This window comes from Oreochromis aureus, linkage group 5 (genome assembly GCF_013358895.1).
Source record: "Oreochromis aureus strain Israel breed Guangdong linkage group 5, ZZ_aureus, whole genome shotgun sequence".
NCBI classification, from domain to species: Eukaryota; Metazoa; Chordata; class Actinopteri; order Cichliformes; family Cichlidae; genus Oreochromis; species Oreochromis aureus.
The window spans coordinates 2,286,684-2,300,601 of NC_052946.1; the positions used below are offsets into that span (position 1 = coordinate 2,286,684).

General features: G+C 39.5%; 1 protein-coding gene across 1 annotated transcript in view; it reads right to left on the reverse strand.

The window, feature by feature from the left end:
• Positions 1-13,918, reverse strand: part of LOC116334098 (receptor-type tyrosine-protein phosphatase gamma-like) — a 419,810-nt gene that overhangs the window by 162,992 nt on the left and 242,900 nt on the right. Inside the window, exon 6 of the mRNA XM_039612323.1 lies at positions 2,148-2,214. Within this exon, the coding sequence (XP_039468257.1) occupies positions 2,148-2,214 (67 nt within the window). The remainder of the gene's footprint in view (positions 1-2,147; positions 2,215-13,918) is intronic.

The following is a 13,918-nucleotide window of genomic DNA, read 5'->3' on the forward strand; positions in this document are numbered from 1 at the left end:
GTAGACATTAATAGCAATGCACCTTTCATAATTGAACACCAATACAAGACTCGTGAAATAAAATTAGGGCCTCAGTAAGTAATAATTGTCTCAATTTCTCAATTAAAATATTTAAACAAAAACATACTTTTAATCCCAAAAGGAAATTAAAATACAGAAAACAGGTATTCAACCAACATCTTGGCCATCCTGTAGTGAAGTTAAAATCCAATTTACTTTAATAACAGGATTATGACAAAAATTTTAAGAAGCAACCATCTTTTTGAATGTTTCTTTGTAGATATTCTGTTTAATTTTATTCTTTTTGTTTTCAGTATGCACGTGGACGCTTTGGAAATGCATGGAAAAGGAAGAAATGGGTATTTGGAATGATGGGAATTAAAGACAAAAGGCGAAGGCTTGTGTTAAAACTTGTTGAAAAACGATCAAGGCGCCACCTTGTTCCTCTGATCAGACAGCATGTTAAGTTGGTTAGTGCCATTATCAGTGATGAGTGGAGAGCCTACAAGAATGTTTTGACAAACATAGGTTACAGACATTACACTGTAAATCACAGCAAGTGGTTTGTAGATCCTCAATCTGGCAGTCATACACAGCATATCGAAAGGGCTTGGATGACCATCAGAGGACATATCCGTGGACTGAGGAAATTGCACTGAGAAGTTGCTGGAGGAACACCTGATGGTTCTTGAGTGGTCATCTTGGCTTGGTTCGCAACACCCTGATGGACTGCTGGGACGCTTATTTAAGGACATACAAAAAATATATCCAGTTTGAACCAGTCTGGCATGAACTTTTTTTGGAGTGGGTGACTGTTTGTTGTTTTAAAAAACACATTTAATGTTACATGTGTTACTCTTACAATACATTTTTGACAGTAGTTAAATGTTATTTCAAGAACTGATTGTAATTTAGGTCTAAGTGTTATAAATGGTGACATTATACATTTAAGACTCACTTTTGGCATTTATAAATGTTTATTAGTCATTAATAAATGGTGCTATGCTTTACACTTTACAATAAGGCTCCCCTTTGGCATTTATGAATGTTTATTAGTCGTTAATAAATGGTGCTATGCTTTACACTTTACAATAAGGCTCCAATTGATAGTTGTGGATATTTATAATGCATTTATGAAGTACAATTTTGTATGATAAAAAATATGTTTACAAATGCTGATTGTGCTTACAGGATAGTAACTTAGTCTGAAATGTTTAATATAGCAACTCTAGATGAAATATATAGGTGAACACATTTGGCTCACTATTTGGCAAGAAACCGGTCAGGTTTTTCTCTTTCTCACCCTTAACTAATGCATAATAAACCATTAATAATGGTTTATAAAGCATTTGCAGACTAATTAATAATATAGCTATAAACTATTTATTGGCCATCTATAAGGGGAGTCTTATTGTAAAGTGGTACCAAAATAAATAATTAATATGCACTGAACAATCCACATCATTCATTTTTTTGAGTGTAACGTGGATGTCTAGGTCGTGGAATAAAATTGAGGCACAGGCGGCCAGAAGGGGACAGAGGTATGTAGTATTTTTTAAATATTTTTTTCTACAGACCTACATGTCATACAGCTGCCTCATTTATTTTGTTTTGCAAATTGCAGAAAAAGGCCTGAAAAAGGTCAACCGGAGAATGTGGCAGACCGTTTCATCTCCTTGAGCTCACTTTTCAGCTACTCCGAGACAACTTTGTTCAGTGACTTTTCATGTAAAATGCAACAAGACATGAACATCCCTCTGATTTCAATATATAGTGACCACTACAAACCAGGAACACCCCACAACAGCTGCAGTTCTATCTAGACCCCACAATTTAGCCTTTTGTCGGACTTGCTAAACTCTGTATGGTTGCCGGTTCTTCCTGCTTCAAATGCATTCACTTTAAGGACATAACATTCACTTGCTCACAAATATGTCCCACCCACTAACAGGTGCCCTGATGAAGTGTGTGTTTCCCTTCACCTGTCAGTGGTCATAATGTTATCCTTGATCAGAATTAGTTTAGTTTAGTTTAAAACAACAAATTGACAGATTTCAAAAATGTGTTTTCTCTTCATTTTATATAGTAGGAAAATCTATGCTACTGAAGTTCTTCCTCTCTCACCACTAACTGGACCTGCCACTCACCATGATGGACCACACCCTTTAGGCCATGGATTATGGGGTCAACGGCAGGATTGTCCCTTCCTCCCACCTAAGGAAGATAAAACACAGATATGTATTAATTGTGAAAAACAAATACTGAAAACACAAGCTTTGTAGATTATACATTTAGTAAATGTTTACAAAAAAACAGCACAGTGTGAAGGTCTACAACATGAAATTCTACTTCTGTTTCATAAATCCATGAAGGACAGCAACAGTATAACATTATTCAGTTTTACGGATTTATTTTTTGCTAAATGTTACTGTTCCTGCAGTGATGCACTTCTCGCCAATTTTACCACAATGATGAACTCCATTACAGTATGGATTTTCATTTATTTATTTTATTCAGCCTATGGCAGCTGGAATAGGCTCTCTCCCCACAACCCCAAATTGGATACACAGTTTGGGGTTGTGGGGAGAGGGTTAGGGTTAGGGTAACCCTCTATTGGCCTATTGGCCTTCAGAGATGAGACTTAATAATAAAACTCTAATTCCAGCTGTCCTCCTTTCTTTTTTTCTTGTCCTAAATGAGTCTGTCTGTCATAGTCTGCCTGTGTCTTTATGGTAGCTTTTAATTCTCCTTTCCCATACATACAGCCTGTTTCTCTCACCAGTTGTTTATGCACAGTTTCCAAGGTCTGGTGTGGTAGAACCCAGCCTCTATTGATCCTGTGCTTGGAGCTTGTTCCTATTACCATGATTAGTGCTTCTAATCATGGCAGAATGGTCCATCTTTGTCCAGTCATCAGTAGGAATTATCGATATCAGCCACTTCTTCTATCTGCCAGCGGTACATGCCATACATGGCTCTGTCCATACATGATGGTTCCTTTCCTTTGTTTCTATACAGAACTGCTTATAGGAAAATAGGAATAGTAGTGGTACAATAGCTATATCAAGCGATATAGTTTATGTCTTCCATATTTCCAACCATATCCATAATCACATACTGTGTATGCTACCATTGTATATAGTGTATTATACTGTGTGTGCTACCATTGTATATAGTGTATTATCTTACTTTTTTCATTGATTGTACTTATTTGTATTTTTTTTGTATTTCCTTCTGATATCTGTACCTGAGCTGAGGTGACGCAAAAATTTCCCCGTCGTGGGATCAATAAAGTCTTATCTTATCTTATCTTATCTTATCTTATGGAGGCACCAGCATCACCCACAGGTGTCACATAAGAGGTTGCTCTCTCCAATCCCTCAATCCAAACTGTCCCTAATGCTCAGTGACTACACTTTCTCTTTACAAATGCACAACTTTTCTTATTGGGTTTCAGTTTGTCCTGAGCACAACCAAACCATGAGAGCTAAATTAAAACTAATGTATCATCATCTTGATTGTGACCTTTATACAAAAACATGTTAAAGATGTTTTACATGACCTGCTTCATAAAACACCAGCAGAACTCATCCCCCCTAATTACACTAATACATGTTTTTTTCCATTAACCTATACAACTTCAATATGTGTGCTGCCCATGAAAAGAAGCGGCAAATGTTTAATTGTAAGGCAATGTGAGACAGGCTCAAACTTACTCAAAAAACATAAATTGTGTAGTTATTTCAAATAGCTGAAAAGGTTAAGAACTGAAACTGCAATAAACAACTGGTGAGAGAAACAGGCTGTATGTATGGGAAAGGAGATAAAGAGAATTAAAAGCTACCATAAAGACACAGAGAGACTATGACAGACAGACCCATTTAGGACAAGAAAAAAAGAAAGGAGGACAGTGGGAATTAGAGTTTTATTATTAAGTCTCATCTCTGAAGGCCAATAGGCTCGTCCCCTGAAATCCTCAGCCACAGTGCCTTACATCACAATGTCCTACTCTCAATTTCTCTTCCAATCCACTTCTCCCTTTGTACCTCTTGCTCTCTCACTCTCTCTCTCTCTCTCTCTCTCTCTCTCTCTCCTCATTCATCCCCAAGGCTTCATCTACCTCTTTTTCTCCAGGGACAGACTGATGCAGTGACAAATTAGAGGAAAAAAAAGAAACCACAGTAGAATGTGACATGTCCTCATATTTTTTCCCTCTAAAACATCTCTCTCTTTCTACAGTGATTCCTCTCACAGTAATCCATCGAAGTTGGTCTATTTTGAAAGTTGGTGACCTTCACAGAACAAACATTTGAGTGGCTTATGGGACATGTTCATGCTGGCACAGATATGCTTCTGTTTTACATATTGTTCTAGCACTAAAGCACTTAAACACTTAAACATTGATATCGATTTAATGAGTTTAAGTCTAATGTAAACAAAGGAATTATAGAACTTAAACATATGAACATATGGAACTTAAATTATAAAATTAGAATGAAAATTGTAAAATCACTGTGTCAACAAGTAAATCACATTTTAAATTTCAAGTTGCTCTAAGACTAATATCAGCTGATAAAATGCACTTTTTAAAAATGTTTAAAGTTGTTTATAGTTTCAATGAAGAACAATTTTAGCAGCTTGACTTCACGCATTATATTTTGCACTGAATCTGGATGGCTACTCAGATAATTGTTGATTTTGGTGAACTAACTTTCAAGAATTTAGCAGGATAACTAATTCTTGTGACTCACCACTGTGGCTCATGGTTTTTACCTGTAGTGCTTTTTTTCTAATCAAATTTTGTCCCTTCGCGAAATCGCTACCTTGGTGGAAGGGTTTGTGTATCCCAGAAATTCCAGGGGCTATGTTGTCTGGGGGCTTTTGCCCCCTCGTAGGGTCTCCCATGGCAAATTGGTTCTGGGTGAGAGACCAGACAAAGAGCGATTCAGAAAACCCCTACGAGAAGACCATTGAGGGAACAGTTCACTCTGCCTGGGATAGGGTTACCGGGGCCCCGCCCTGGAGCCAGGCCCAGGAAGGTTGCTCAAGGGCGAGGGTCTGCTGGCCGGGCCTTAGTCAATGGCGATGCCCGGCTGGGCACAGACCGAAAAAGGCACATGGGCCCATCTTCCTGCAGGCCCACAACCCGCAGGAGGCACTGCAGGGGTCGGGTGCATTGTGAGCCAGGCGGCGGCCAGAAGCGAAAGTCCTCAGCTACCAAGACTGGCAACTGGGACATGGAATGTCACCTCTCTGGTGGGGAAGGCGACAGAGTTGAGTTCCCTGTGCCTCCGGGTCAGGGAATGGGTCCTGACTGTCCTGATCGTCGTCTGTGCTTATGTGCAGAGTGCCTATTCAGAGTACCTAGCCTTCTTGGAGTCCCTGAGTGGGGTACTGGAGGGTGGTCCATCTGGGGACTCTGCTGTCCTACTGTGAGATTTCAATGCTCACGTGGGCAACGACAGTGAGACCTAGAGGGGCATGATTGGGAGGAACGGCCTCCCGGATCTGAACCCAAGTGGTGTTTTGTTATTGGACTTCTGTACAAAACATAGTTTGTCCATAATGAACACCATGTTCAAACACAAGAGTGTCCATAAGTGCACCTGGCACCAGGACACTCTAGGGCGCACGTCGATGATCGATTTTGAAATCGTATCACCAGACCTAAGGCCATATGTTCTGGACACTCGAGTAAAGAGAGGGGCCAAGCTATCAACTGATTAACACCTAGTGGTGTGTTGGATCAGGTGGAGGGGGAGGACAGACCTGGCGCACCTAAACATACAGTGAGGGTGTGCTGGGAATACCTGAGGTATGCCCCGGTCCGCGACATCTTCAACGCACACCTCTGGCAGAGCATCAACAGCATTCCAAGAGAGACTGGGGACATTTAGTCTGAATGGACCATGTTGAGCGGTTGTTGCCTGTCGTGGTGGTAACCCCTGAACCAAATGGTGGACAACAGAGGTGAAGGGAGCCACCAAGCTGAAAAAGGAGTCCTATTGGGCGTGGTTGGCCCATGGGACTTCGGAGGCAGCTGATAAGTACTGACAGGCCAAGTGGAACACAGCGAGGGCAGTTGCTGAAGCAAAAACTCGGGTGTGCGAGGAGTTCGGAGAGGCCATGAAAAAAGACTTTTGCACTCCCACGTCTTCCGTGGAGGAAGTAGAGTCTAGGGACAAGGGGCATGAGGCAGTATTTCTGAAGGCTCTGGATGTTGTAGGGCTGTCTTGGTTGACATGCCTCTACAATGTTGCGTGGAGATCAGAGGCAGTACTCCTCGATTGGCAGACTGGGGTGGTGGTTCCATCTTTATGAAAGGGGACTAGAGGGTGTGTTCCAACTACAGGGGAATCACACTCCTCAGCCTCCCTGGGAAGGTCTACGCCAGGGTGCTGGAGAGGAGAGTCCGTCTGTTAGTCGAACCTCAGATACAGGAGGAACAATTCGGTTTTCGTCCTGGTTGTGGAACAATGGATCAGCTCTTCATCCCCCGAAGGGTGGCTGGCCTCTCCCTTAGAGATAGAGTGAGAAGTTCAGCCATCCGGGAGGGGCTCAGAGTAGAGCCGCTGCTCCTTCACATTGAAAGGAGCCAGTTGAGGTGGTTATGGCATCTGACAAGGATGCCTCCTGGGCACCTCCTGGGTGAGGTGTCCCACTGGGAGGAGATCCCGGGGCAGACCCAAGACACGCTGGAGAGATTATATTTCTCGGCTGGCCTGGGAATGCCTTGGTGTTCCACCGGACAAGCTGGAGGAGGTGGCTGGGGAGAGGAAGATCTAGACTTCTCTACTTGGGCTGTTGCCCCCGTGACCTGGCCCTGGAAAAGCTGAAGAAGATGGAATTTTTTCCTTTTTGATTATCAAGTCTGTTATGTTGGACAGTACTACAAACCTTTTAACATGCCTCTCCCTCAAACTATTATAAAGCTGTAACAGTAGTGGGGCTAATGTTTCATCAAAAATTGTACAATGTGCTACACTGTGGTTCGGCTCTCTTCAGAGGGTAGTCCTCTACCTCCTGGTAATACCTTTTCTGCCCACCCTCCTCCCCACTTCCTCATACATCACTCACACACATAGGGCCTTGAAGGGTGGGTCGTGGATCATTCATGATAACCCCCTTTTTAATTGCACCCTAGTCATTAGTCATGTATTTATTAAAACCTGTTAAGCCCCCAGGGGCTTTTGAAGCTTCCTGCTTGAAAATAACATTCCCAAAATGAATGGAGTATTTCCCTGCAATTACAAACTCTCTGTAAACAATTTTAGAATAGAATAGAATATGCCTTTTATTGTCACTACACACATGTACAATGAAATACAGAGCATCTCCTGCTCAGTGCAGACATGTGGGAAAAGAAAAGGAGGTGAGATGCGCAGTTCTGCAGCACTATATACATATGAACAGTTTTCAAAAATATAAAATGTACAATTATACAAAAAAATCGGGGAAAAAATAATGTTATATATTTACAGTGTGGGTTATTCCACGTATATGAAGTATTGCACAGTGTCGATGGTGATGATGGTATAGTCTGTGTATAGAGGGAAGTCCTTGGACTGGGGGGTGGAACTGTGTGGCTTTTGGGAGGAAGCTATTCTTGAGTCTGTGGGTCTTTGTGCTGATGCACCTGTAGCGCCTCGCTGAGGGAAGCAGGTTGAACAAATTAAAACCAGGGTGGGAACTGTCCTCGATAATGAAGTTTATTGCTTTCCTGAGACAGTGGGACGAATAAATGTCCATCAGGGAGGGGAGAGGGCAGCCGATGATCTTCTGTGCTGCTTTGACCACTCTCTAAAGTCTCACTCTATCTGACTTAGTGTAGCTGCTGTACCATACTGTGATGCAGTATGTCAGCAGGCTCTCTATGGACGGGCGGTATAAGATCAGCAGCAGGTTGGAGTTCAGTTTGTACTTCCTGAGGACCCTCAGGAAGTTCAGCTGCTGTTGGGCCTTCTGATGACCACTGTGATGTTGTCTGTCCAGGAGATGAGGAGTCCAAGAAAACGCAAGGAGTGGACCCTCTCCACACGCTCCCCGTTGATGTATAGGGGGGCTAGACAGTCCTGTGCCTCCTGAAGTCGACAACGACCTCTTTGGTTTTCTTAGTGTTCAGCGCCAGGTTGTTCTCTAACACCATGCCGCCAACTTCAGGACTTCCTCTCTGTAGGCTGCCTCGTCTCCCTTTGAGATGAGTCCGACTACTGTGGTGTCATCAGCAAACTAGATGTGGGTCGAACTGCAGTCGTGGGTGTAGAGAGAATACAGGGGGGAGCTCAGCAAACAGCCCTGTGGGGAGCCGGTGCTCAGTGTGCGAGTGGAGGAGAGATGAGGGCCGAGTCTTACAGTCTTCAACCTCTCACTAGATCAGTGAAAAATTACAGCACTTAAATAAATATGTACATTAAGTCAACTTTTGGCACACTTTGGAAACCATATGTGAGTTGAAATTTTTTAGGTATTGAACAGCAGAAATTCTTTGACTTCATTTAAATGCCTAAAAATGCTTGTTTGTTTTTGTTTTTTTTTATATTTTTGAAGAACTACCCACAAACTCACATCCAGCAGGCCCATTCTGTCATGCACCATATTGGTTTCTTCTTCTAAATTTTATTGGCGGTTGGCAAACAACTGAATGGTGCATTACCACTACCAACTGGTATGGAGTGTGGACTGAAGCTCCACTAAAAAAAACACCCCAAAAAACATATTGGTTTAAATGGACTGGCGCAATAAAACCTGATGGGCTGTAACTTCGGCTTCTTTTGGCTGGTTTACATGATTGACACCTCTTCTTAATCGTTTGAGCCAATAGAATCATGGTAACAATTCCACATTCACGTCCGTCCCACCCATCAGAAGTTGCAAGGCAAAAACTCCATGTGACCCTAAATTTATGACACGCGTCATAATCCAGTCATGTGTCTGTAACTGGACTGAAAATGGGGATTGTTAATGGAAGTCGCGTTGTATTAAGGCCACCATTATCAGTAGTTGGAGAACAATGGAAGAAAATGGTGTGGTAAGCAAACTTCTGTCTTAGGGCATTTCATTTCATTTATTTCACACTTGGTTCAACAGTTTTGTTCTTTCATACACACAAACCATGCTTTCTCTCAGTATAACACTGCAACCATGCATGAAAAGGAGCAGGAAGAAGAAACTATAAGTGGGCACCATAAACCAAGGAACAAACTAACATTCATCTCCAGGTCCTAATTCAGACCAAACAACAAATTAACAATCAGCAATATACCACTTCAAAGAATAAAAAGGAGGGGAAAAAAGTATAAAATAAAATAAGGCAAGAGAAAGTGGGAGAGAAAAAAAAACATCCTTCTTCAATTAACTCCAATTTCGTTCATATTCTTCATATTAAATTATCGTTTTAGACATGTAACACTTTTTAAAACAATATAAATTTGTACAATTCTTTAGATTATAATGAAGAGAGTTCCACAGTCGTATACCCCTAACCGTTGGACTCATTAATCTTTGTGTAGCCCTAGCTAGCTTATGCTTAAAATAAAGTTTCCTTCTGCTGTCTTATCCCCCCGAGCACATTAAAAATAAATTTTGTAACTTGAAAGGCAAAGAATTATTTTTAGCCTTAAACATAATTAATAGTGTCCTTAGTTTCACTATTATTCGTTTTTGTCAGATTCAAAGATAAGTTATTTTCATCATACCATTTATTTAATATTAACATCTCAGAAACCATGATTTCAACCCAATCTTTCAAATTCTCTCCTGAGCAATAAAAATTTGTATCATCTGCAAATAAAATAAAATTTAACCTTTCTGATATGTCATAGATATCATTGATATATAAATTAAAAAGTTTAGGTCCCAAAATAGAACCCTGAAGAACGCCACATACAATCTTCAATCTTTCAGAGGTGTTACTGAAATAATGTACATATTGCAACCTGTTTTCTAAATAACTCCTAAGCCAATTCAGTGCCACTCCTCTCACACCATAATTATACAATTTAGAAATAGAAATAGGATGTTGTAACGTATCAAAAGCTTTTTTTAAATCAACGAATACCCCAATTAGTTGATTAGTTGTTGTTTTTTTTCCGATAAAACTATCAAGCCTTTGCGCAAAAAGTTTTTCAAGCACTTTTGAAAACAAAAGAGACACTGGCCTATAGTTATTAAAACTATGCTTATCTCCTGATTTATATAAGGGTATCATTTTTGCCACTTTCATTCGATCGGGAAATACTCCCGAGGAATAATTATACAATCTAATATGTTTTAAATTATGACCATGTCTATACCATCACAGTCAGTAGATGTCTTATTTTTTAAGTTTTCTACAATTGCTACTATTTCTTTTATGATAATATCAGCTAAGAATATAGAATTAACCACTCTGCTTTGTCTTCTTCCTCATATTCTGGGTCATCATTTTTTCTAATTAGATTTGCTAAAGTAGGTACAACATTTACAAAAAAGGAATTAATTTCATTTGCCACTTCGATCTTGTCATCAACAACTTGATTATTCTTAATAAAATAAAGAGGCAGATCTGAGGGTGTGTTCTTGTTACCCAATACTTCTTTAAAAATATTCCAAATGCCCTTAATATTGTTTTTGTTTTCTTGAAAAAGTTTATTATAATAGTCTTTTCTTGGCTTTCCTCAATATTAATACCAACTTATTTTTATAAACTTTATATTTCATTTCCGCATTCTTAGTTCTGTATTTTATATAATCCCTATATAATTTATATTTCTTTTTACACGCATTTGCAAGACCCTTAGTTATCCAAGGTTTCAAATTCTTATTCTTTTTCTTATACTTAAATGGTACCAATGGACAATGTTTATCATACAAGGCCAAATAAGTATTTAAAAATGCTCCATATGCAACGTTGACCTCATTAACATAAACCTCCTTCCATTCCACTTCCATGTGATCTTTTCTAAACTTGTTAATTACCTCGTTATTTCTTACATTTCCATGACTCTCGAAACCAACTTCTTCCTTTCTTTTCATATTTAAATCAAAAGTAAAAAAGACTGGTAGATGATCACTTATATCGTTTATGATGAGGCCACTCATAATGTTACTCTCCAAGCTATTAATAAAAATATGATCAATTAGTGTTTCTGAAAAATCCGTCTTTCTACTCAGCGTTATAATTAAAGGATAAAATCCTTTTCCAAATAATAATTCAAAAAAATCTGATGCAGTCTTGTCATTTGCCTCTTTGCAAAGATCAATATTGTAATCACCACACAAACATAAGGTTTTATTTCCCTTAACCTTACTCAGTAAGTCTTCTACTACCTCTGTAAATAGCTCAATCTGTGACCCCGGTTTCCTGTATATACACGTAACAATTATATTACTTCTTCTTTCTATGTCCAATTCCACTGTCACAGACTCCTTTAAGTCCTCAATAACCACAGACATATATTCAACTTGTTTACATTTCAAATCACTGTTAACAAAAAGTGTCACCCCTCCTGCCTTCTTCTTAGTTCTGTTTACAAAGTATAAATCGTACCCATTAATATAGAAATGACAACCCCTATTTTCATCTAACCATGTTTCAGATAAATCAATTATTTGGAACTTGCCTCTCAAAGTATACGAAAAATCTTTAATCGAAGCAATACTTCTATAAAGACTTCTGCAATTAAAATGAATTAGTGAAAAAGTATTAGCTATTTCAACATTATTCCTGAATTGCTCATCTGTATAATATTCACATGTGACATTAATTGTATTAAACACATTCCTTTCAGGGTCAATACCAGCTTCAAAATCATATGGTTTATGATCTGAGTCGTCGAGCATTATGCATAATTATTCTAGGAATATCTATTGGTCTCAAAAAAGAAAGAAAAAAGATCCTTAACAGTCGCACATTTATTTATCGACATATTTTAAAGTCCGTTGATCTTATCTTCTTCCATGTCCAATTTACAACTTCCTCTTGTCCTTTTACACCCGAAGTAGCATCTGTTCTTGTAAAGGATGAACTAATTATTTTTAAGCTCATAACCATAATTGGTTGTAACCATCTGTCTCTTTTGGTAATGTTATCTCGTATAAAGGTCCAATTTCTCAAGAACCTTAATCGTTATAACCTTGGCTTCTTCTGGTGTTCCATTACGTTTAATCATCACTTTACAGGTCCTGGTCTAGGTTGCTTGAATCTTTTTCTCCTTTTGTAATATACGAGCTTGTCTAGCAAGGAGCTTGTCCGCTTCCTCTCAATAGGCTGGACCGCCTCAGCAAGTCAACTTTGTGTTTTCGGTTGACGAATCTTACTACAATTGCTGGAGGAGCCTTAGTGTGCATTCTGGGAAGGGTATAGCATGCAGATATATTATTACTATGCAAGGGAAGTTTTTTATTGGAAAAGAATTCCACAACCTGCCGTTCCAACGACTGTAGCTCCTCCGTCGGGGGCTCGACTTCACCTCTTTTTGTGCCGGTCCCAGACACGGTGACTCTCGCATAACTCCTGTGTTTGGTTTCCAGACCCGTAATAATCACATCCTCAAGTCGAGTCTGCTGTTCTAGATCGTCCACCCTCCTTTCCAAAAACTGGATTGTCTTGTCTTTCTCCTTAATCACGATTTTTAATTCTTTGATTTGGTCCATCATCGACATTAGTATTCCTTGTTGACTGAAACTTTTTCAGTTTCAGTCGTCAGCGAGTTAAGTGAATGCTTAATCTCCTCCAAATCTTCTTCCACTTTCTTCATCTTTGCCATTTTGTCTCTTGTAAAAGTCAGTCTTTATTTATGTGTTATCCCAAGCAAGATCTATAGCTGGAATTATGTGGAGTTTAACACCAAACATCACGGCAACACCACGATGACGCCAATCCGGCTGTGATTACGCCCGCCATTACGCCACTTCCTCATGTTGTTGTTACTCTGGAGGCATATTGTAATCACGCGTTTTTGTGGTCTTCTTTTACGGCTGGTTCAGTGAATTTTGGTCAGAGTTTGGTGAAACTAGCAGTTTTGGAATCTGTGGAATCTCAACTTGCTAATGAGCTATTGTTTACCCGGTTACATGATGTCGAGTGACTTCAAGGCTCTGTTGTTTGTGTTTTGTGAACTTTTGCGCATTTAAGTAACTGCTCTTTTAATTTTCGCTTGTTTTCGCTGCATTTGGTCGTTGTAGAAATGGCTTATATGAGCTTTTAGCTAAGATTGTGAGGTTTCTGTGGAGACCACAGATGTGGATATTTACATAAAACACTTAACGTCACAGAGGGTTAAACTGCTGTTCACCCCCTTGGCCCCCGGCACTGGGAGCTTTGAGCATGTACATAGATCTCTTCTGTTCAGGAAACCGCACACTGCAAGCAGATAGGTGCAGCCAACTTTTTTTGTATCTTACAGGTGCAGTAGTTAGCGATACATTGTGCATTTCTATTTGTTTCTATCCAGCCATTTCTACCCCCAGCCACCCCCCCCACACACCTTGTTCTATGTTCTATGCTTCCCTCAGTGTTACATCCTTCTTTGTCAATTCTTTTGTATTTAGTTCACTCTTGTGTTTGTGTTTTCCCTGTTAAGTTATCTCACTTCCAGTTTTAATTTAATTTAACGAGTTTTTCTTTCTTTTTCAAATCTTCTGTGATTAATTTCACCAGTGTCTCATTCTCCCTTTTGTGGTTTGCAGTTTTTTGTATTGACTCCCATGAACCAAATAAATGTTTTCAATTTAATAGAGTTTCACTTCAGCTTTGGTCTCTTGGGGACATGTTTCCCTTTTAAGAATTCCATATTGCTCTTTCAATAATGTGAACCTTTTTTAAGCAGGTTTATAAAGTGATCAGAAAAGTACTTCTTCAATTCACTTTTATTTATAATGATTGACAAATGATTCACTAAACATATTTGTGGTTTTCCTACTTAAGTTTTATATTGTA